The sequence below is a fragment of the Falco punctatus genome (assembly GCF_963210335.1).
Source record: "Falco punctatus genome assembly, chromosome: 4".
NCBI classification, from domain to species: Eukaryota; Metazoa; Chordata; class Aves; order Falconiformes; family Falconidae; genus Falco; species Falco punctatus.
In genome coordinates, this window is record NC_137583.1 from 72,069,078 (window position 1) to 72,092,098 (window position 23,021).

At 37.7% G+C, this 23,021-nt stretch overlaps 1 protein-coding gene across 1 annotated transcript in view; it reads right to left on the reverse strand.

Moving 5' to 3' along the window:
- MALRD1 (MAM and LDL receptor class A domain containing 1) overlaps positions 1–23,021 on the reverse strand; it is a 298,926-nt gene that overhangs the window by 152,534 nt on the left and 123,371 nt on the right. The window contains exon 25 of the mRNA XM_080382356.1: positions 20,577–20,871. Within this exon, the coding sequence (XP_080238482.1) occupies positions 20,577–20,871 (295 nt within the window). The remainder of the gene's footprint in view (positions 1–20,576; positions 20,872–23,021) is intronic.

The window sequence follows — 23,021 nt, forward strand, 5'->3', positions numbered from 1 at the left end:
GGCAGGAATGGTTGTGTTCTCAAAAAACGATTTCCAGAGAAGAAAAAAATGATTCTTTAATCTTTGAAACCACAGCCTATGTCACAACAGGACTTTTCTATAAGGCAGCTAACTTTTGTATCACTTTACATCATAGTAATAATTTATTGACTGTTTAGCACCTCTTCAAAAATAAAATAAATTTTAAACACTGTAAAATGAATTAACTCCGTTAATGTATGATAAAGTGATTTACAAGTATCCTTTTATCTATTCTTTTCTTTCACTCTAGCAGATGGAGATATTTGAGGACTTGATTTTTTCCACTACCACTTAAAGGGTCTTAAGGTTTTCTGCTCAGAAACACCTTTCACTTGAAGTCATTTTTTTATCACCCAAATTCTTTATCAGTTGTTTGTTTCCCCACAATACTTAGTTTGCCTTTTATTTTGGGATGAGAGTCCCTCATCCTTCCATTTATGAAGGTATAGCTATTTTTTTTTAAATTATTTTCAAATACCACTTATTACTTTACTATTGAAACCCATTATAATTTCTCACAAGGTGTTTGGACTCATATCCGAGTATGCAATCATTTCATTTTCACTCAATATTGATGAAAACAGATTGTGTCATGTTTGCGTGGGTTAGCAATGAGAGATTCCTAATGGAATTGTCTGATTACACACACTGAATGACCAAATGGATGTCAATTAATGTAATTTATCAAAGTTTAAGAAATAGCTTGATCATGTTCTGTAATTACCTATAAGACAACAAACACTGATATCACAAAGGTCTAATCTAGTAGAAAGCCCCCCAACATTACATGCTGGAAAATGGAAGTTAGTGAAGTTTAAATAAAAATAAAATTATTAACTAACCATTGAACAGATAACTAAGGTTGTGATAAATTCTCCATCAGTTAAGGCCTTTAAATAGAGACTGAATTATTTCCCACTAGATATGCTTTAGTTTAACTTAAAATTATTTGACAAATTAAGGAAATCTCTAGATCAAAACCTGGTTAGTGTTATACAGGAAGTTAAATTACATATTAATAGTAGTACCTTTTGGTTTTAAAAATCAAAATGCAGTTGCAGACCTTAATTTGCCTGTATACTTATGAGAATTTAGAACAGAAACGAAATGTTTATCCATCCCTATAGTAGCAACAAAACAGAGATGAAAATCTCAAATTTCTGCATTATATTCCAATCTTCTTGAAGCTGGTCCTTTAAAAATCTTTGCTTATTGTAAATAAATTAAGTATGACAATTACGCTGATAAAGATAAATAATATCACAGAATCACAGGATGCTCAGGGTAGGAAGGGACCTCCGGAGGTCATCTAGTCCAGCCCTCTGGTAAGGCAGGTTCACCTAGAGCAGGTTGCAAAGGATCACATCCAGGCAAGTTCGCAATGTCCCCAGAGAAGGAGACTCCACAGCCTCTCTGGGCAGCCTGTTCCAGTTCTGTCACCCTCAAAGGCAAGAAGTGCTTCCTCACATTCAGGTGGAACTCCCTGCGCTGCAGTTTGTGCCCGTTGCCCCTTGTCCTGTCACTGGGCACCACTGAAAAGAGCCTGGCCCTGTCCTCTAGACACCTGCCCTTAAGATACTTGTATGCATTGATAAGATCCCCTCCCAGTCTTCTCTTCTCCAGGCTGAACCGGCCCAGCTCTCTCAGCCTTTCCTCATTAGGGACACGCTCCAGTCCCCTCATCATCTTCACAGACCTCGGCTAGACCCTCTCCAGTGGTTCCCTGTCTCACCTCAACTGGGGAGCTCAGAACTGTACACAATACTGCAGATGTGGCCTCACCAGAGCAGAGGAGGGGATCACCTCCCTCGACCTGCTGGCCATGTTCCCCCTAATGCCCCCCAGGGTACCACTGGCCTTCTCGGCCCCACGGGCACACTGCTGGCTGACGGGCACCTTGGTGTCCAACAGGGCTGCCAGGCCCTTCCCCGCAGAGCTGCCTTCCAGCAGGTCAGCCCCAGCCTGCGCTGGTGCGTGGGGTTACTGCTCCCCACGTGCAGGACCCTACACCTGCCCTTGTTGAACTTCAGGAGGTTCCTCTCTGCCCAGCTCTCTGGCCTGCCCGGGTCTCGCTGAATGGCAGCGCAGCCTCCTGGTGCATCAGCCCCTCCTCCCAGCTTTGTAACATCAGCAACCTTCCAAGGGTACACTCAGAAAATTGCAAAAATACTATTGTATGTGGGATTACACTATTTACTACCTTAGTCATAAGCATTTAGCAGTTAATTCTCATAATTCAAACTTGTTTCTTTTTCAGTTCCTACTTTATATCAGCATTGCTTTAAATTCACCAGCAAGTTAACTCATGTTTCAGAATGACAGCAAAAATACTGATGATAAGGATATTCCAAAATTTGTTAAACTTGTGCTTCTTAAACTTATTATATGTAATGGTATTATCATTTATGTTTTCCAAACTTAAATCCAATCAAATCAATGTCATAGTTTACAGTTCTCAGAAATATCAGCATAACACATCAGTAGGCCTGAAAGGCTAGATCTACTTTAAAATATTTTCAAGAGATTTTATTTACATTCACATAGCTAGAAGTATACCTGTTCCTAAATCAAAGCTAGAGTTCCTGTAGAATCATAATCTGGTATAGAGGCCAGAGTAATTAATCAGCAGGCTAAGAGTTTGACATCCCAGGGATAGGTGCTCTCTAAATAATTTAGATCTCTGAGTTTTTCCCTGCAACAATTACTCCATTATCATTCTTGCTCTGAGTTGATATTATTTTATGACTGAATTGTAAGAATCCTTAAAAAAAAATAATTGTTAACAAGAATATCTTTCCTCTAATATTTCACTAGTATAACCCAAGGACACAGAGTAAAGTGTTTTCATCACAGTTGATGATGCATAGAAATAATGACTTGTCAGCACAGGAATGTGAAAAATGCACCTAATTTCAAAAGCAAAGCTTTGGAAATCACAAAGATTTTTAAAGACTTTCAGAAGTTGAAGTGCTGGAAAAAAAAGAAGACAACTTAAAAAATACTACACATTGTCAGCTCTTTGTAAACAGCCTGTTTCTTCTAGGATTGAGTGCAAACCTTTGAATTTTTGGTTTTGCAAGCCTCTCAAGTACCTTGACATACTGATCTGCGTTCTGAGCAACCGAAAGTCTAAAAATAACAGCTTCAGTTCATTTGCAAAGGGACTTTGAGAAGAAACCCTTAACCCAAGTTTCTCCCATGACAAAGAGCTGATGAAGGCTTCTCCAACAACAAAAACTTCCTCAGCTGACTTCTTATCTTGTCCATTCCCACACACAAACACAAGAGAAGTCCTTTCCAGTAATCAGATCCACTGGTATTAATATTCACATCCAGTAATATTAAGAATCAAAAACATAAACAGCAAGGTATCATTGCTCAACGTAATTGTCTCTATCCATGACTGAAGCGTCTTCTTTGTTCTGTTTGCTGGTCCTTTATTGTTTCTCATTAGAAAAGGATGGTTATTTACCAGTAACTCAATACACTTTAAGACTTACCCAATCTGTGAAACATTCAGTGTGCCCTAACATTGTGCTTTGCTGTATTTAAGATTAACAGAAATTCTGAAGGGTAAGAAGAGCCAAAGACAAGACGGGTGCTCAGTGGCTCTTCATAGTTTATTTGATATATTACGGGCAGGGCAGGGGAACTCTAAAAACACTATTATAAAGAATACAAGCTTCACTTTCAAGTGCTTAGGTGCATGTGAATGTGCATTAACTCAAAAGAAATAAAAAAGCAGGTTGTGACTGAAGAGGGTCTTACTAGGTCTTTTTAACTCCTCCACTATTACAGTACTGATATACTAATACTGTCAGTATTTGAAATAGTGCATACTTTCCCATGTTGTTTGAGTAATTCTACACCTATTTAGTCTATAAAACATGCTAGCAGGTCAGTTTAAAAGGAAATTTCCAGTTAATCTCTTCAGATGGGAAATCCCCATGGTGAATAAGAGACCCAGGCCTGGATTCATTGACTGGTACTCCTACTATTGTAATAGCATTGACTGTTTTGTTCCTTGCCAGAAAACCAAAACAAGATACATGTATAATGATTATTACAGTGTTAATCTGATGGTTTAAGTCTCCAACATAAAGAAATGGACAGACAAGGAAATCTGCTGTAACAGTACGTATGGATAATGGTAACAGGGATCTATTCGTTCTTACCCACAATCTTCCCCTTCCAAAGCCAAGTTGAAATTTATAACTTATCTTCTTCAGGGTGGACAAAGAAATACTAAGACAAAAAGGAATCCACATCTAGTTTTTAAGCAAAGCTTTTTTCAGAAACAATTGTATACATCATATGCATCTACTACAGTGAGAAATATTGAATACTAACATGAAAAGCTTAACTCATTCACCTGAGTTTACTCCTAGTAAATAAAATAAAACGAAACAAAATTTTGGTTTGCCATGTTCCAGCTCAAACAAATTAAATCTAAATATCTAGTGCCTGAACTCCTTAGCAAAGATACAGAATGAAGAAATGTTCCTTAGATATAAAATCTACAATCCTAAAAATATGTTAAAAAAAATATATTTTTTTGTTGTCACTCTTATTACTAGTATGCATTTTTAGGTCAAGAGGTTTAAACTCAGTCTTGCATCTCCAGCTTTCTCCACCGCATATAACCTCTGTGCCATGTGATAATAACTTGGTGCAGCAGATCGGAAAGGAAGCCAATCAAGCTGCCTTCTTAAGATGCCCAGGCTTGATTCCAAATTGTATTGTGACCTTTCGAAGCACCATTCAACAGCTCACCTAAAACGCGTTGTATAACTGTACACTGACACTTTGCTTGAGCAGCCAAATGTTATAGTGCTTTTATCAAGGCCTGAACTGATGCGTAACTGATGACATCTCTACCTTAGAGCCCAAAGTGGTTTAGTTGTGACCTCTAGTGTAACATTCCAGTCATTATCTACTTGTATGAAGGGTGGAAGAAGGTATGGCATTTGCATTTTCTGGTGCCTAGTGCAGACTTTGGTCAGTGGTTTTGCTGCCTGTGTTTCTGATGGGAAAAAAATCTGCCCATTAAATCTAAAAGATGGCTTGAAGTGAAGCAGAAACCCATAAATCAGAGCAGTTTAAGGATGAAAAATGGGGTGCACAAACTCTGAATAGCTGAGGTAATTCAGAAGGGAATTTCTATAGGGGACAACCAAAGGAAAGCTGTGTAGACAGTGAAGTAAAAGCATCTGATGATGGTGTAACGTGGGCTGAAGATCTTCACTGGCTACACTGGAGTATGTGCACCTTTCACATTCTCCACTACACCTCAAGTTGTTGCCCAGAGCATATAGTGGAAGGTGGAGCTGCAGTGCAGTGATAAATCCCCTTTGTACAACTTGCCAGAGATGCCAGACTATGCTCAGTAAATCTGACAGGTGAAAAATGCTTCCCTCAAATCCTGCTCAAAGCCTGACCAACCAGCTCTCATTCACAGGCACAGCCCTGACTCTAAGACCAGAGGGCAGGACACTGCCCTGGTCAGATCTAATGCAGGTGAGAGAAGACAGTGGACATGGAAGCCCAGAAGTTCATGAAGAACCAGAAGCTGATTCCACAGCTGAAAGTGTAAACCAGAATACTTTTAGAAACCCCTGCTCAGACAAACAAAGGCATGAAAAACCAAATGGCTTAAGCAGTAAAAGTACAAAATGGTCACTGAGTAATTGTAATTATATGTCATCAAGACCCCAGATGACTCTTCCAGGAACTGGCATAATGGTTTCAAATTGTCATAAGCCTGTTCAGTATTCAAAAGGGGAAATAATGAAAGATGTATATCTATTGTCAGTTGGGGATCTCTACTATTTATTAATGTCAATCTATTCCCTTAAATCAGTTTTAATATTCAACAATAAAGATGCAAATTACAAAGGAAGCTGCTCTGGAATATTCTTAGTTATGTACAGATGCGATGAAAGTGTGAAACAGGTGCAAGAAACATAATTTGTGCAGAATTTCTATAAACAATTACAGCATTTAAACTCTTTAACAATATCTGAGTAAGAGTCAGGTGTAAGAGAAACTACAAAAGTCCAAAATGGATTAAATTGAATCTCATGACCACTCTGAGTCCTTCACCTCTCACTGCTAAGAAGAAGGAAGTTTCAAGATGACTGTATTTATGATACGATATTACAAAACTTTCTATCTATATTAGTTAGAATGCTGCAGTGAGCTGAAAAGGACACGATTATTAAAAGATTTTATTGATGTCTTGAACAGCCTTCCACACTCCTTTGAGCCTTCACTGGAAAGGTCAACAGGAAAATGAAAAATGACTTATGCTTGATGGCAGAAAGAGATAGCAACAAACTCTTTAATTACTCAGTATCTCAAAGAAACATCACTTCTAATATGGTCAGCTTTTCCCTTTCCTCTGTGTTACCATCATGTTTGTTCTCAGACAGTGAAAGAGAAAGATGAAAAATACACCTATAAATTCAGCATAAGTGATTTGAGGTGAGATTCTGAAGGTAACAACAATTACTTTTGGAACCTGTATGCTTTAAGATCTTGCAACGTGATTAAGTAGTTCTGTTCCTTGTTTTTCTCTAGACAGTATGAACGACTAAGACAAAAGCATTTTTTATTGATTATCCTCATTTAACGTTAGTCCAATCCAGCACAATCATTTATTCCACAAAGCAGTAATAGCTTTTGTACCTCAATTCAGTATGTGTTCACGTTTAGCAGCCCTCTGAGATAAGCAAGTAGTAACACACAAGCTTAGCAAGTGACTGAGCAAGGAAACTGGAAAAAAGTTTATGGTTGGAAAGAGAGCTCTGATGAAATTGTTTTATCCCACTTCATGGGAACCTGGGTTTTAAAAGAAATTGCTCAAATCATGGAGTCTAGTTCACTTTTATGAAAGGCAACAACCTCAAGCAGTTCCTCTGCCTTCAATATAATCTATAACTTTCTCCACTGCTGTTACCAAAAGGCTTTTTTATTTGGTTTGTTTGTTTTCAGATAATGAACCATTTTGGCATCTAGTCTAAATTTATTCATGACCAGTTCAGATGCACTGATTTGTGTGCAGGCTCTGCCACTCAGCTCTCCTTAGCTCAGAAAAGAAGGTAAGGGAAACACAGGAGAAAGTACAGCAGATCTGAAACCCAAACACCAATGCTACTCAAAAACCTCCTATTTACCTGGCCTAAATCTTCATCTGGAAGTACAACAAAAGCTGAATACTTTCTTATCCCAATCTTCTTTCAAAGCTTAGCCAAACAACACTAGACAACTTCAAAATACAGAAGAATAATTTTATATTTATGGCTGTGGCAAAATCATGACAAAGATTTTTCCTGTTGCATTTCTGCTTTGTGAGACAAACTAGGTCTCATAAATTTGAAGCTGGGCATCCAAATTCAAATTTTAAAAATCTAAAATACATCTCTGAGTCTTTCCAAGTTCACAAATCAGTAGATCATGTTTTGTATGCACTAGAATACTGACCTGTCTAACCAAGCTCTCAGATTAACAATTTCAGCTCCTAGAACTTTTTATCTCCACTAATAGGTGAATCTCTCAAAACTCAAGAGTCTCAATCCTAGGTTATTCTTCATGGACAGAAGGAAAGACTTGTAATAATTCTGTGTTATAGCAGCCTTACTACTTTAGTTTCATGACTGGAATAGCTTTTTGACCAATGTATAACATCTACTTGGTAGTCATCTTTTTGGGTATTTACATTTGGATGTATCTGTACATCTCCTAAAAGTCACTACACAGAATCACATAAGCATCCTTCACAGAAATTGATTCCAAAAGTAGTAAGTTGCAGGGTGTGTATGAAACCATCTCTGTCCCTGCCTGGCACAACAGAGCAGATATAGCTCTACTACAGAAAGGATCTATTCCTCTTTGCAGAAAGAGATAGGCAGGATTTTCAATTAAAATAGTATTTATTGAGGATTTGTTATGCTATTGCAAAGAAGTTAAGCATAACAATGAAGTTTCTTGGATAGCGAATCTTTATTTGCTGCACCAGCTACTCTTTATTCCTGATCAGTAAACAAAGTAACTTGTTATCTATCATCCTAATTATGTTTTCTATGTCCCACTAAAATATTTGTGTTAAGAATTATGAATAAGAGATAAGTATGCTTAAAAGCTTATCATCAAAATCATGCCTGAGTTTATCACCATGGTATAATTATAACTTGCTATTGATACTGCCACTTGACAATCTGAGTCTCATTCACTGAAATTGGTATCAATTTGCTCCTGATGTAATACCTTGTTTTACCACATCATCTCCAAATTCACTGCATACAGTAGGTTGTTTTTTGTAGAAGATAATTTGTCAAGTCAGTTTTCATCATGCTAATAAAAGAATTGTTGATGTCACATCTTTAAATTCTTATGCATTCTCTATCAGGTTACACAAAATGTTCCAGATAATACTCAACAAAATATGTGCTCATAAACTATACTGTTCTACACATGTATGCACACATTCAACTAGTGAAAAGATCTGGAATAAAAAACCAAACCAAACCAAACCAACAAACAATAAACCAGCAGAATTTGAGCAGTAGAATTATGGAAGCTACTTCATCTGTTTGGAAAACAATTCAAGTTTTTCTTACAACGCCATATAGTTGCCAACAGCTCTGTAAAAACGAGATGATAAAAAGAAAACTGGAGAATATCATATCCTACACAACTGCAAAAGCATCTGTTAGAATACAGATATTTGGGTAACTTAATTCAGCCTTATAAAATTACATTTGGTACAAATACTAATTCAGAAACCTTTCTGTCAAACAAGGCACATTCTAGTCTTAGACAAAATATGTAAATGATGTTTACATATGCTCAAGCTGAGCTGTAATAGCATCAAAGTAAAGATGTCATATATAAAACTTTATGCAGCCAATTCATAAATACTTTTATCAAGATAAAAATCTTGTACTAAGTGTCTGTAAAACATGGCAGAGCTGAGTAAAACACACAGAAAATTACAGTCTATCTTAGTTCAATTACACCAAAGCCCTTTAAAAAAGAAGTAAACACAGACTAAACAAGAAAGTCTATGTGAAGGCCTTCTCCCATAACAGCTATGAATTATTTCTATCCTCTTAATTTCTAGTATTTTGGAGGCAATATTCTGACCTTTTAAATTTTTCTCTGAAGCTGATCTGGTATCAGCCATCATCTACAACCTCTGCTGTGAAACCTTTGCACAGTAATACTGAAGGCATCAGTTTCCATAGTATTACCTGCCACAGACCATTCAGTGTGAGTCCAGTGTCTTAAATCGAAATCAGTGTCTCCTTAAAGCCTCAGTCTTGAATACCTGCAGTATCTAGGTGTGCAACAATTTTAATGCATTTCCATGTGCAAAAATGCCAATGACCTGGTCTGAGTAGACAACAGAAAGAGTGGCTAAGGGCCTGAGCTGACACCTTGCAAAAGTAGGTGAAAGAAGCATGAGGATTCCAAAAAGATTTAGAATAGAACAGAAAGATCTAATGGAGACAAAATCTCACTCTGTGAGGTGCGTGTGCAAGGGATATGTTAATAGAGGCACCAAGAGTGGCAGGTTGCAGCCACTGAACGTGACCAGGAGACATCATAGGGCAAGGACACAATGCACTGCCATCCCACATCAACTGCATAGTCTACAGTTAAACAAGCATGTGTCCCATCCTGTAGATGAGATACTGCACCAGTATGATGAAAAATACCCCATATCTTCTAGCACTCTGAGGCTGTCAACCTAACTGCTCATTACTTGGCCATCACTTCTGCTTAAACTAGCAGTAAGGCAACTCAAAAAACATTTTTAAAGCAAATCTAAACCAGCCTGGGAAAAGAAAGAGACTTGTAAGAGATGATGAAAAAAATAAACCAAAACAAAATCTATGGCAAAAAGAGTTCTGAAATAAAAGTTAGGTGGCATTCGGCTGACAAAAGGAAATATACTTTTATCTTTACATTTAGGCAACCTAAGTGTCTAAACTGTCATTAAAACTGATCAAGATCTGGTTGGTAGTACCGCTGGACTGCAAAGAATGATCATGCTAAAATAGAAATTTAGAGATTTTGGGGGCATTCTTCAAAATGTGTAAGACATCATTCTTTGTCACCAACTGCTACCCTTGAAGGGCTTACGTTTTCCTTACATCCTGTTATATACCTGTCAGCACTGTGGGGATTTCTTAAACTCCCTACTGCATCATAAACACAACAGATGCCTGTGCAATTCTATTGTGTCCAGTGTCTGGGCAGCAAAAGAGCAATATAGTACACCTACTATAATTGGAATTTATGTACCTGACACACCTTTAGCACACCTAGATGTACAAGGCACCGATTTGAGTCTTAACTTGGAGCTGAATCCTACTCTAAATATTTCAGGTCTTAGATTAAGTCAGATAAAAATTGGACATACTTTAAGTAAAGATTCATTCTGCATGTTAAGATGGTTTTATTTATCACTCCTTCCCCCCACCCAACTTTATTTTTCACTTAGATACCTAAAAATGCAGCACAGAAATATTAAGGGATTTCCTTGCATATAAAAGTGTTTACTAAAACAGAAAGGTGGAGGAAAGAATCTTTACTTTCTGCAGTCCACCCATACATTCCCTCTCCTGTCTAGCTAAAGAGGAAAATCTGCTGTTTTTTTCCCCCATGCTCAGTGATGGCCATGCAGTCTCTGTTAATAACCTCCCATCATTTTTTCTTCAGGACAACCTCTGTGGTTATTGGTGACACAACCTTTTCTTGTATTCTGGGTAGCTAGAAGACAGATCAAAAAAGCACTTTTTAAAAATTTTTATTTCTTCGATTTCTTCTCCTTGTATGATGCACATGAAGTGATCTAACTTCTGAGCATAAACTGAGTGTGGTCCTTCCACGCTCAAGAATGCTTTACATATTTTGACGGTTAACAGTCCTTTCACCATTTATTTATTAACTGTATTTATCCTACCACTAAACAGCTTATGAGGCACATCTTGTGACAGTTAGGTATCTTGTGAAAGCTACAATATCATTCTACTTGGGAGGCATATTCTGTTGAAAAGTTTGAGAACAAAATCAAACAGAATGAAAATGAAGCTGTGCAGTGAATTGCCTCAAATCTTCCTTGATATAAAGCACAATATATAAACTGAGCTTTCAAATAAAATTTGCAAATATCCTATGCAAAATAATTTTTTTCTTTGTCTAATGTATACCCCATTGAAAATGTAAACACTGTAACTAGAAAAGTAAAATACAGTCCAAAGTGACTATTGCTAAGTATGTGCTGAAAGGCTACTTCAAGTTCAGCTTGTTTCCTGCAGTTAGAGAGGAAGCAGCACACATGTGCCTGCAGTCTGAACCACACATGGACATTTTGTTCCAAGGTGTCTAGACAATTCAAATGCCCAGCAAAGTTGTACTGCACTAAAGGTAAAATGGGACTAGATACTGTGAAATATAACTTTTTTTTCAGATCACTTTTGCTGTTGCAAGACTTAATAGTAAAAACACTTGATATGTCTAAGAATATCCTGTACTGTAGCATTATTTCTCTACCTTTAGATGTGTGAGAAAAAGTAACAATTAAACTTCATTAAGAGTAATTTGTTAGGTCGCTCTCAGAATGCAAAGCAGGGTTAGAGCTTTCACACTCTCAGTTTAACCAAGCAGAGGCAGGCTCCATGTATGGGGTACATAACACATAGGGAAATAAATGTCTGAGCTAATAACGTCAGTATCACTGATGGTCCTAGGAAGGCTTAGATTTGGTAAAAGTCCTCTCGCTTAGTTGTTCTACTAAGGAGAAAATAAAACAGCAGGGGTCTTAACAGGGTTCTTCTTTATAAATATAGTATCAGAAATTCATCTTGCACTTGTAGGAACATTTTGCCTTTGGTTAGAAAAGTTATTCCCATACCCCAGCTACCCATTGCCAAAAGGTATCACCATTTCATGCGACAATGTAGATAAAAATACCTGCCCTCACCTGCTGCTCAGAGACTCATTTCAAACTGCCAGCACTGAAAATTCATTTCTTCTGTCCCGATACTTATTTGAACTTCTGCTTTCAGACATACTTCTTAGCAGCTAGTCTGTGGAGACCCAAGAGCTAAGGCAAATTTTGGAGATGTTAAACTGTTTCACAAAACAGAAAAACAGTGCTGACAGTGCCCTACCTCCAAGGACCTTTGGTGATATTAACCATGTTCTGTTGTCCAGCTTCTAGAGCTGTAATCATTATGGACCCAGTCCAGGCTCTGCTCGGACTGCTGATCCAAACAGTCTTTGAGTTTTCACATTCAAGGTATTAGGTTTGGGAATACCTAGGGGAAACATTTTGTTTCTTTGGGACAAAATTATAATAAAGTATGACAAACTTCTGCAAATTTCTGTACTTTTATTTTATATGCAAATAATGCAATCTGTTTGGGACGGAAATGTATCCTAAATCCCCACAGAATGTTGGAAAAAAAACTATTTGTAACTCCTATGTATCCTTAAAATTACAACCCATGCTACATTTTTGTAATTATTTGGTAAATTAGACTAGTATAGATAAATGTGAATTATTTAATTATTTATTTATGTTAGTTTAACAAACGAACACATTATTTTTAAACCATCATACAATCTGGTATGGCTAGAGCTCAAAAACAAAGGACATAAAAGAGAGTCCTAGCTACCAACAAAAAGAATAAACTGTGGAATGAAATAGGTGGACCAAAGGCAGATATTTCCAATTAAATTGATAAAGTACAGTGATTATAATTGCATGGACTTGGAATGTAGCTGGAGAAAGCTTCACAGAATCAGAAACTAAAACATAAAAATCCAGGCTATATATTTTATCTCCTTCACTGTCAATAAAAGGAAAATTTTCTCATAACAGTTGGACAATATATGTAGAAGTTTAATTCAAGTCACCTGTTTGCATGACTACTCTTAGCTTTATGTCCAGCTACTAAACCAATCTACTCATTCTACAGTATTTCCACCTTTTTTTTTTTTTCTGAAAAATATGGAACAGTTGTATCTTGCGCCAGAAACGAGAGAAAAAAAATTAAACATGTCCATTTTTTATTTTAAAAGTCTAGACTATAGCCATGAACTTCTCTTTTCATATTATATAGGTGAAAATGAAAATTTATGCTTGCATGGAATTTAATTCTAGATACATTGGACAGTCTGTTTCTGTTCAGGTACTAATTAAGAAAAAGTTTCACAACCTGCTGTATGCTATTAAGCCAACTATATAAGTATATTCTATCTTCCAAAAGTTCAGGGGCATATCAGAAGTTATGAGTACTCTTGATAGGCTTGATTTTTTGTTTTGTGTTTGTTTGGTTGTTTTTTCCCAGAACTGGTTTTAAAGTGGTTTAGACATTCTACCATGTTCTCTCAGACAACAGTCAACGCTGCTTGCTACAAAGGAAGATATAAATGTTTAGTTATTCAATCAGTTGCGCACAAGGAGATATTTCTTCCGCTTTTCAGTAGGAGATCACATTACGTACTGAAGCATAAAATGTATTCATTCTTGTAATTATATATTAGTTAGAATAACTACCAAGGTTATTTCTATTTATGTCTCTGTAGACTTCTATAAATCTAATTATATCTGCAAAAGAGTGAAATAAGCAATATCCTTTGGTCTTTAGAGTACAGTATAAAGTATAATATTTAAAAAGAAAAGATTTCAGCAATCTGATTTTCATACTATTGTCTTCCTTTGCCTGTGTTCACTTTAATTTCAGCTATGATGCTTAATTTTACAACTTTTTTTTTTTTAATTAGACATTTGTGCTAAAATAATTTTAAAAATAGTGTGGAAAAAAGCACTAACTAAAACAAACAAAAGTTTTCCAAGGTGATATGAGCTAGGAATAACTATGAATAATAGAAAAAAAAATGTGATATGAAGTTGCTTAAAGTGACAGTACTAAGCCCTTTTTATACACTGGGCAGTCTTCCTGACAGCTATCATTGCAGGGCGTTAGATTTTCCTATCATCCCTGTAACACAGCTGCCAGCCCCAAGCAGGTATCTTATACAACTACAATGGAGCTCAGCACCCACAGTTTGGCAAAAGAATTGCATCCTGCAATGTAATGTAATGTTAATTGAGTTACACAGAACCCAACAAAATCTGTCTTCATATATGGGTGATGAGGTCAAATCACCACCACTACTGAAGAGTGACACAGCAAACTACTGAAGATAGCTCCAGAAACACATCAGCCCAATATTCAAAAAGTGCAAAGTGCAGTGCAAAGAAAAAAAAAAAAAAGCTTCAGGATTTTTCAGGAAACAGCAAAGAGAAAAATAATCATTTTACTACAGTATCATTCCACTGTTCACTCATTTCCTAAACTCTACAAAGACCTAATTTTCTAATCTTAAAAGATTATAGTAGATTTAAAAGAAAAAAAAAAAATCAGAGAAAGGAAAACATCTGTTGAATAGTTTCTCAGCAAGCAGCAGACCTGTACAAGTTTCTGCCAAAAGTAGAGGAGGGGCTAAACTTCTGAATGTGTTCCCAGGGAAATTAGACTCTACACAGAAGGCAAATACAGTAAGGTTTACTACATATGCAAAACCACATTTGGTTCATAAGGCCTTCCAAAAAAGAAATATTAGGAACATCAGGAGGAACCACCACATATGCCTTTCCTTTTCTGATTTTTGCTCAGCATCTCATTAACAGCATTAGAGACAGGATATCCAGTAGAGATGGACCTCAATGTGATCTCCTGTGAGTATCACTGTGTTCTTTAAGATACGTGCAACACTTCAGTGAATCTCTTTTAATTTGCTGGAAATAACAACTGTCTTCTCTACAAAACTGAATTCAACAGCCATCAGTTCTCTTTTTTCTCCATTGTAGCTTGCTAATCTGACCAGGCAGCCCATGGCCGCTGTTGTATTCCCAAATAAGTGCTACGGAGACATGAGCAGAAACTCTGATGGAGGGATCTGCCATTTTTACAGCCAGTAACAACACTTCAGGAGGGAAGAGAGGGAAAGGAGAGAGAGAACATGCAAACTGGGAGATCACAGAAGTTGTTGTCAAATCCATTACGCCTCTTTGTAAAAAAATGTAAGTGTAAAATATGAGTCATGCCAATGGTCTCACATTTTGTGGACAGAGTCAGACAGTATCTTCATCTGTGAACATTCCTGAGGGGATTGTATAACTCCCTTTGAAATCATGGTTACTGCAAGAAGAAGAAGAGGGTATGAATGCCTCCTGGAAAGGCCATGGCTTTGAACACTATTAACCCCCTTTTATTGAAAAAAGCATACAGAAAATAGCTATCACTGCATCTTTGAAATATAATGGAAAGAGTGGTTAAGCGTGGGGAGAATATGCTATCTGACCTACACAATCCTGAAAGCTTGCCAGGTCCATAGGAAGGTCTAAGTTATTTCAGAGGAAACTCTGGTGCATTGACCCTGGCTGGATGCCATGTGCCCACCAAAGCTGTTCTATTTCTCCCCTCCTCAGCTGGACAGGGGAAGGAAAACATAATTAAAGGCCCGTGGGTTGAGATAAAGACAGGGAAAGATCACTCATTCATTTACCATCACAGGCAAAGCAGATACGACATGGTGAGATTAGTTTAATTTATTACCAATCAAGTCAATGTAGATTGGTACCAATGAGATACACAAATAGAACAGAATGGGAAACAAGAAAAAGACCGACTTGGGCCTGTTTCAGAGCCTGGTTGACAGAGTCCCTTGGGAGATGGTTCTGAAGGGCCAAGGCATCCAGAATGGCTGGACGTTATTCAAGAAGGAAGCCTCAAAGGCACAGGAGCAGGTTGTCCCCATGTGCTGAAAGATGAGACAGTGGGGAAGACCAGCCTGGCTGAACAGAGCTTTGGCTGGAAATCAAGGAAAAAGGGAGAGTTTACCATCTTTGAAGGTCACAACAACCCTATGCAGTACTACAGGCTGGGGAAGGGTGGCTGGAAAGCTGTCTGGTGGGAAAGGACCTGTGAGTGCTGGTTGACAGCCAGCTGAACATGAGCCAGCAGTGTGCCCAGGTGGCCAAGAAGGCCAACAGCATCCTGGCTTCTATCCAAAATAGTGTGTCCAGCAGGACCAGGGAAGTGACTGTCCCCTTGTACTCAGCACTGGTGAGGCTGCACCTCAAATACCATGTTCAGTTTTGAGCCTCTCACTACAAGGGAGATGTAGAGGTGCTGGGGTGTGTCCAGAGAAGGTCAACAAAGCTGGTGAAGGGTCTAGAGAACAAATCTTAATGAGAGAAGCTGAGGGAACTGGGGTGGTGTAGCCTGGAGGAGTCTCAGGGGGCATCTTATTGCTCTCTACAACTACCTGAGAGGAGGTTGTAGGCAGGTGGGGGTCGGTCTCTTCTCCCATATAACTAGCAACATGACAAGAGAAAATGGCCTCAAGTTGTGCCAGGGGAGGTTTAGATTGGTTATTAGGAAAAAATTCTTCACTGAAAAAGTGGTCAAGCATTGGAACAGGCTGCCCAGGGCAGTGGTGGAATCACCATCCCTGGATGTGTTTAAAAAACACGTAGATGTGGTGCTTAGGGACATAGTTTAGTGATGGACTTTGGCAGTTCTGGATTCATGGTTGGACTTTATGATCTCAACCTAAATGATTCTATGATTCTGTAAAAACAAATCTTAAAACCACCTTCCCCCAACCCTTCCCTTCCTCCCAGGCTTAAGTTCACTCCTGATTTATCTGCCTCCTGCCCCTCCAGTGGCACAGGGGTATGGGGAATGGGGATTGCAGTCAATTCATCACAGGTCTCTGCTACTCATTCCTCCTCTGGGGGGAGAACTCCTCACACTACCCCTGCTCCAGCATGGGGTCATCGTCCCCCCATGAACTTCTTCAGCGTGAGTCCTTCCCACAGGCTACAATTAGTTCTTCACAGACAGCTCCAGTATGGGCTCCTTCTATGCGATGTGGTCCTTCAGGAACAGGCTGCTCCAGCATGGGTCCCCCATGGGGTCACAAGTCCTGCCAGAAAACCTGCTCCAGTGTGGGTTCCTCTTTCCATGGGTCCACAGGTCCTGCCAGGAGTCTGTTCCATCACAAGCTTCCCATGGAGTCACTGCCTCCTTTAGGCATCCACCTGCTCTGGCGTGGGGTCCTCCACCGGCTGCAGGTTGATGTCTGCTCCACCATTAATCTCCCTGGTCTTCAGGGCCACAGCCTGCCCCACCGTGGGCTTCACCAGGGGCTGCCAGGGAATCTCTGCTTCCATCTCCTTCCCTCCTTCTGTACTGACCTTGGTGTCTGCAGAGTTGTTGCTCTCACATATTCCCACTCTTCTCCTTGGCCGCAATTGCTATTGCACAGCAACATTCCCCCTTCTTACATACACTGTCACAGAGGTGCTACCATCGCCACTGATGAGCTTGGCTATGGCCACCAGTGGTCCGTCTTGGAGCTGGCTAGCATTGGCTCTATCGGACATAGTGGGAGCTTTTAGCAGCTTCTCACAGACACCAGCCCTGTAGCCCCCCTGCTAACAAAACCTTGCCACACAAACCCAATAAAGACCTTTACTGGGGGCAAAGTCTAACCTGAGAATCTGCCCACACCACAGACACACCAACAGGCATGAACAGCACTGTTAGAACAAAACTGTGTTTGTATCTTCCTACACACAGTACTGTTGTAGGACATGAACAAAACCCAATATTCCACCATACATCACTATTCATACAGTGAAGATTGATAAGCGCCAGTCTAAAATGATGTTTATTGTTTCTCTGGCACAGCATTTTAAGTGGCGCTCAGTGGCTTTCTACTTCAGCATTGTTGTTGCTAAGCAGAGTCATGAGGACAGTCTACAGCATGCTGTCAGTCTACAGAAAATGACAATGCTGGCTTTCAAAACAATTTTTTTCTAGTTGTCCAGTGCTCATTTTCAGCCTTTAACTATTACTGCATGTTTGCCCAGAAGAAAAACACACATTACCTAAAATGTATTTTTAAAAAATGTTTAAAACTTCAGAGAGTCTATGTAGGATCAGGGAACAATTCTTTTGAACAGTGAGTCTTTGTCACAGATGGGAACATTTAATAACTCTATTATATTTAGTCCTTACACTACATCCATTGCCAGAGCACTCTATGTGCAGAAAGAACAAGCACGGGGCACCCTATTATACTTGTTTACACACTGATATTGCTCATAAGACTTGGAAGAACCTCCCTTGATGTGTGCATTACAATTAATTCTTATTTAAAACCAAAAGGAATTTTATCTTTTTTTTTTTTTTTTTTAATCACATTTGTTCAGTATGCAGAATACTAGTTGCAGATTGGTATGTCTCAAAAATTACAAAGTAAACTCTTCAAATTGTGACAAAAACCACCAAATAACCAAACTTCATTTGGGTTAAAAGGAGGGGAAGAAAACATTGTGACAGTTACAATTCGCTGTGCTATTCTGAGTACCTAAAATGAAGGAGACATTCCTTGTGAGTCCTGAGAAAAGGATGTCTAAATATAGCAGAGGAGGCATATTAACCAGCTAGAAGAATATGCATCAGTATGAATTCTGCATTGTCATGTTATCAGAATAGACCTTGAAAGCTAAGAATCTCTCTCTTAGAGGGAAAACCTTACAACTTTCTTAACAAATATTCTCTTCAGCTGGAGACAAGAAAGGAACAGATTTCTGCTGCATGATGTTCTTCATCCTTAGAAACACTGAAACATTTGAGCAATGGATGTGTTTCACTTTTGATTAAATTCTCCTTTGTATCTGCATATAAGCAGAGAAGTCTGAGTCCAGATTTTTGTAGTTGATCATCATAGTCATTCTAGCTGACTTTAGCTTATGAAGTTATACCACAGAGCACTGTCCACGGCCTCCAGCATGCATTTTGCCACTGTTGAGAACATTTCTGTAGGCAAGAGTAGATTTCATACTTGGGTTCCTAAGCCCACATTTCAGGCAATGATACAAAGAGATATCAATGCTAAATAGTAGCTGTAAGTTGGAACCCTCAGTGGCTAATGTAAATTCTTATCTGGGACAAGTGAAAATTGTTGATACAGAAAAGATAGTTCACTATAAGGATGAATTTAGACCATTATCTCAAAGCATTGTGAATCTACAAAGTTCACAAAGTACATCTTAGATGAGCTACATGAAGAAAAAAGTCTCTGGTGGCTTTTTCCTGAAATTTTAGTATCTTTTTTATTATATACACCATAAAAGTGTTTTGGAACATCCTTTACTATCAAAACCAAAGCTTTAAAGTTTCTAATACTGCCACAGGGACCTGCATCTACCATTAAGAGGAGAGAGTCTGAAAACATAAAAAATAAAGAATCAGAAATCTCAACTAGTGTTCCTCTTGGGGTAACATTCATATAAAGCTGAACTTTAAAATACCAATCTCATTTGCAATAAATTTCTGTAGATGTTTTGACAAAAGTAGGAAGCCAATACAACATACTGTAACTGGCAACTTAAGAGAGATATATCTGGAAAACATTGCCCATATCTTTCCTGCTTGTCTTATGCACAAAGTACAGTGAATTTTCTTGGGTTTGATGTAGTCACATCAGTCTTACTTCCCAGTGCCTGAGCAGTGCTTAATGATGTCCTAAAGGGGAAAGCTACTCATTAGCCACAGTAACAAAGCAAAGCAGCTCACATAAATTAATGACCCATTCTCCCAGTAGTTCTTGACATTGGGAAATATTAACTTTGTTTTATTGATCAGAAAGACAGAGAAGTGAGACAAAATGACTTGCCTTAGCCATGCAAGAAATTTGTAGTAGGCCCAGGAACAAAATGCATCTCCTAAATTCCACTTTGGGGGTTTACATTTCAGTAGCTTTGGTGATAAATCTAGAAGATGGAAAGAGATTTCTCCTGTTCTGTCAGAATGAGTTTCTCCTTCATAATTTGTGTCCAAGCAAATATCAGTAATGAACAACATCAATGCTTTCAAGAGCAGCTCCTACCTTGGAGTTATTGGGATCCCCATCCCCATCAGAACATTACTATTTTGGGTAAAATTTTCCTGAGTTTTATTTCCCTTGTGCAGAAAGTGAGTATGGTGAAAACAATTGCACCAGTGCTGGCACCATACCACACAGGAAGAAGATGGATATGGTACCTAAACATGTCAGTAGGAATTCCCATTAGCCATAAAGCATTAAAGCTTGATGGTTTTACTGCAATCTATCCATATTGGCTCTGTTTCACTCTTAGTTCTTTGTTTTACAATAACTATATTATAAAAGTATTGATAAATAAATCCCACTGAATTAAGCCGGGCATTGTCTAAGTATACATGGCTGGACATTAAGTCTTGCAGATTCACAAGTGTTGACTCAGTACCCAAACAATTATTTCCTAAAAAAAATTTATTGTAATTTCAATGAGCTACTTAAAAGCATGTTAGTTTCAACATGTCTTTAGCAAGCTATGTATTCAATTTCTTTTTTGAAGGAGAGACAAAAAAGTGAAAGCAATGCTGCTATTCATTCTTTCCAGACTTAATGTAGACTGTTTGTCCATAGCAGGAACATACCTGTTGGAGGCAGTGTTGTGGGTTCTGCTGGTAAAAACTCCTGGGATGGTAAGCACTCCCTGGAAAATGTGAGGTCATCAAGTGCTATGCCATCTTTTCGACCTTTTCCAGCTACCCCTTCAAAGATTACTTGGAAATCATCTCCATCTCCAGCCAGGATCAGTGCCTTGCGCTGCCAGAAATTTCCCTGGTTTCCAGTAAGATTAAGGAGAATGTTTTCGTGTTTCGCCATAGTCCTCTGGTAGACAATCAATGATCCAATGTGAGCTCCGTACATATGGTAATAGAAAAGTATCTGCAAGCAAGAACAATAACATCAAGTATACAATAGGTGACTGCAGACCCATTCTGCTATGGTTATTACCCTAATTACTAAATTAAGCATCATCACTAGCATTCAGAATAGCCCTTGACTTTACTGATTCAAACACAATTTAATTAAAAGGCACCAAGAAAAATATCAGTAGTGAAAATTTTTGAACTATTCCACATGCCAAACTTTGAAGCAAGCATTACAATACTGTGACAGCTGATCTTGTATCCCTTTGAATAACTCTTGCATGTAAATGTAAAAGAATGAAAAAACAGAGGAATGGAGCAGTACCATTTACAATACAAGAAGTAACTTCAGTTTACTGAACACTTTTCTGGTTATAAATGTGTTTATGATGGATTACAGAGTGTGTAATTAGAAGATAATCTCTAATCTAACATGGGATCAAAAGTTCTACATGGATTGCAGAAATGCAAAACAATAACTAAAATAAAACATAAGAGGTCCTTGGATTAGAGAAGAGACATTTTTTATTATATTTTTTTTTAGAAAAAATGGGGAAAACAAATTATGAAGCACAAAAGAAGATCAAGTAGATACAGAACATTAAAAGAAATCCCTGTGAAGAGTTGTCATCATTAACTGCTTTCTTAAGTTATTTTCAATTCAAAAGCAACAAAGGAATACTTATATTTTATCAAATTAATACTTAATGTAGTTCAATATCCTGTTTCTGACAAGAATCGGAATATTTCCAAGAATGATAGAGGACCCTGAAAGAAGCAATTCATGCTATAATATATGAGAACATGTCTACATCTCAAATTTCTTTCCAGTATAATGCATAGCACAAGCCCTAAAGAATAAAAACTCTATCTTATTTATTATAGCTATAAAAACCTAATAGCGAATATTATGATACACATGTAAATGTGAAGTCATGTCCTTTTATGTTACCTGGTGCTACAGGATTTCATAGGCTTCTACAGTCTATTGCATCGCATAAATACATTATTTAAAAAAATCCTCACATTTCTATTTAACAGATTTTCGTTAATAATTGATTAGTAAAGCCACCAAGGGCTTTGTGTTATAATTCTTTTGAAAGTTTTACCGTGTTCACTTTCAGAACGTCTCCTGTGCAATGAAGAGGTCAAATATAATTTCTATAAGTCTGTTTTCTTGTATGGAAATGTTTCTATTCACCTCTCCATTTCCTGTCCTGCAGCTACTCTGTTTCTCTTAAATTCTTTCCTTAAATGAGGTTTGTCTATTCAATATATAGTTATATTTTAAAACTATATAATAATTTTCACATTTTTAATTTATCTCCATTCCTTTCTACTGCTGCTGAATTTTATTTTATTTTCTGACTGTCATTAAATTCTGAGGAGATACTTTCACAGAGCTGCTCACTACACTGCTCTGGCTTAGTTACAGTTGTTTTCAAAACCACTAGACTGTATTTTTTATGTTTGTCTTTATTACATGATCATTGGAATTCAATTCCCTCCTAACTCCTGGCCCCAACATTACTTTCAGGATTTCAAATTTATTTGCAATACCCTTATCTCAATTACACTGAATAATTTGATGTATCAGAGTCAACATACTGGTCCTTCTGTTCCATTGTATAGTTTCTAGACATATCATATAGTATTAATGTTACGTTGATAACAGTTATGCACAAACTTAATTTTAAGTATTCATCCGAGTCATTTAAGGGCTGGGGCCCCACATACTCAGGCTTGAATAATAATGCATGTGAAATATCAATTCCCATACTTAATTTGCTTTGTATCAGAACATAGGCTAGCTCTCTAGTCTTCTTTCTCAACCAGATAAGGTTGAGAAACAGATGTTTTCAAATATGATGCTACAGAAAGAAGCAAACATTGCCAAGGTTCTCTGGATGTTGTCATTCATCAGTTGGCTGTTTAGCATTTTCAGGTCTATCCTGAAGAATTTATCATAGTTTTTTTGAAAACTAAAAGAATTATAACATCTGGTTCCATTTGGAAAGATTACAATGGAAAAATATACAGAAAATACAATACTTGATAAAACAAGTATTGTTTTATCACCCCCTTCCTACCATGCATACCATAAAGGAATTGCCGATATTAATGACATTTTCATAATTTGTATTAAAATTCTTTGACTTTATTCTT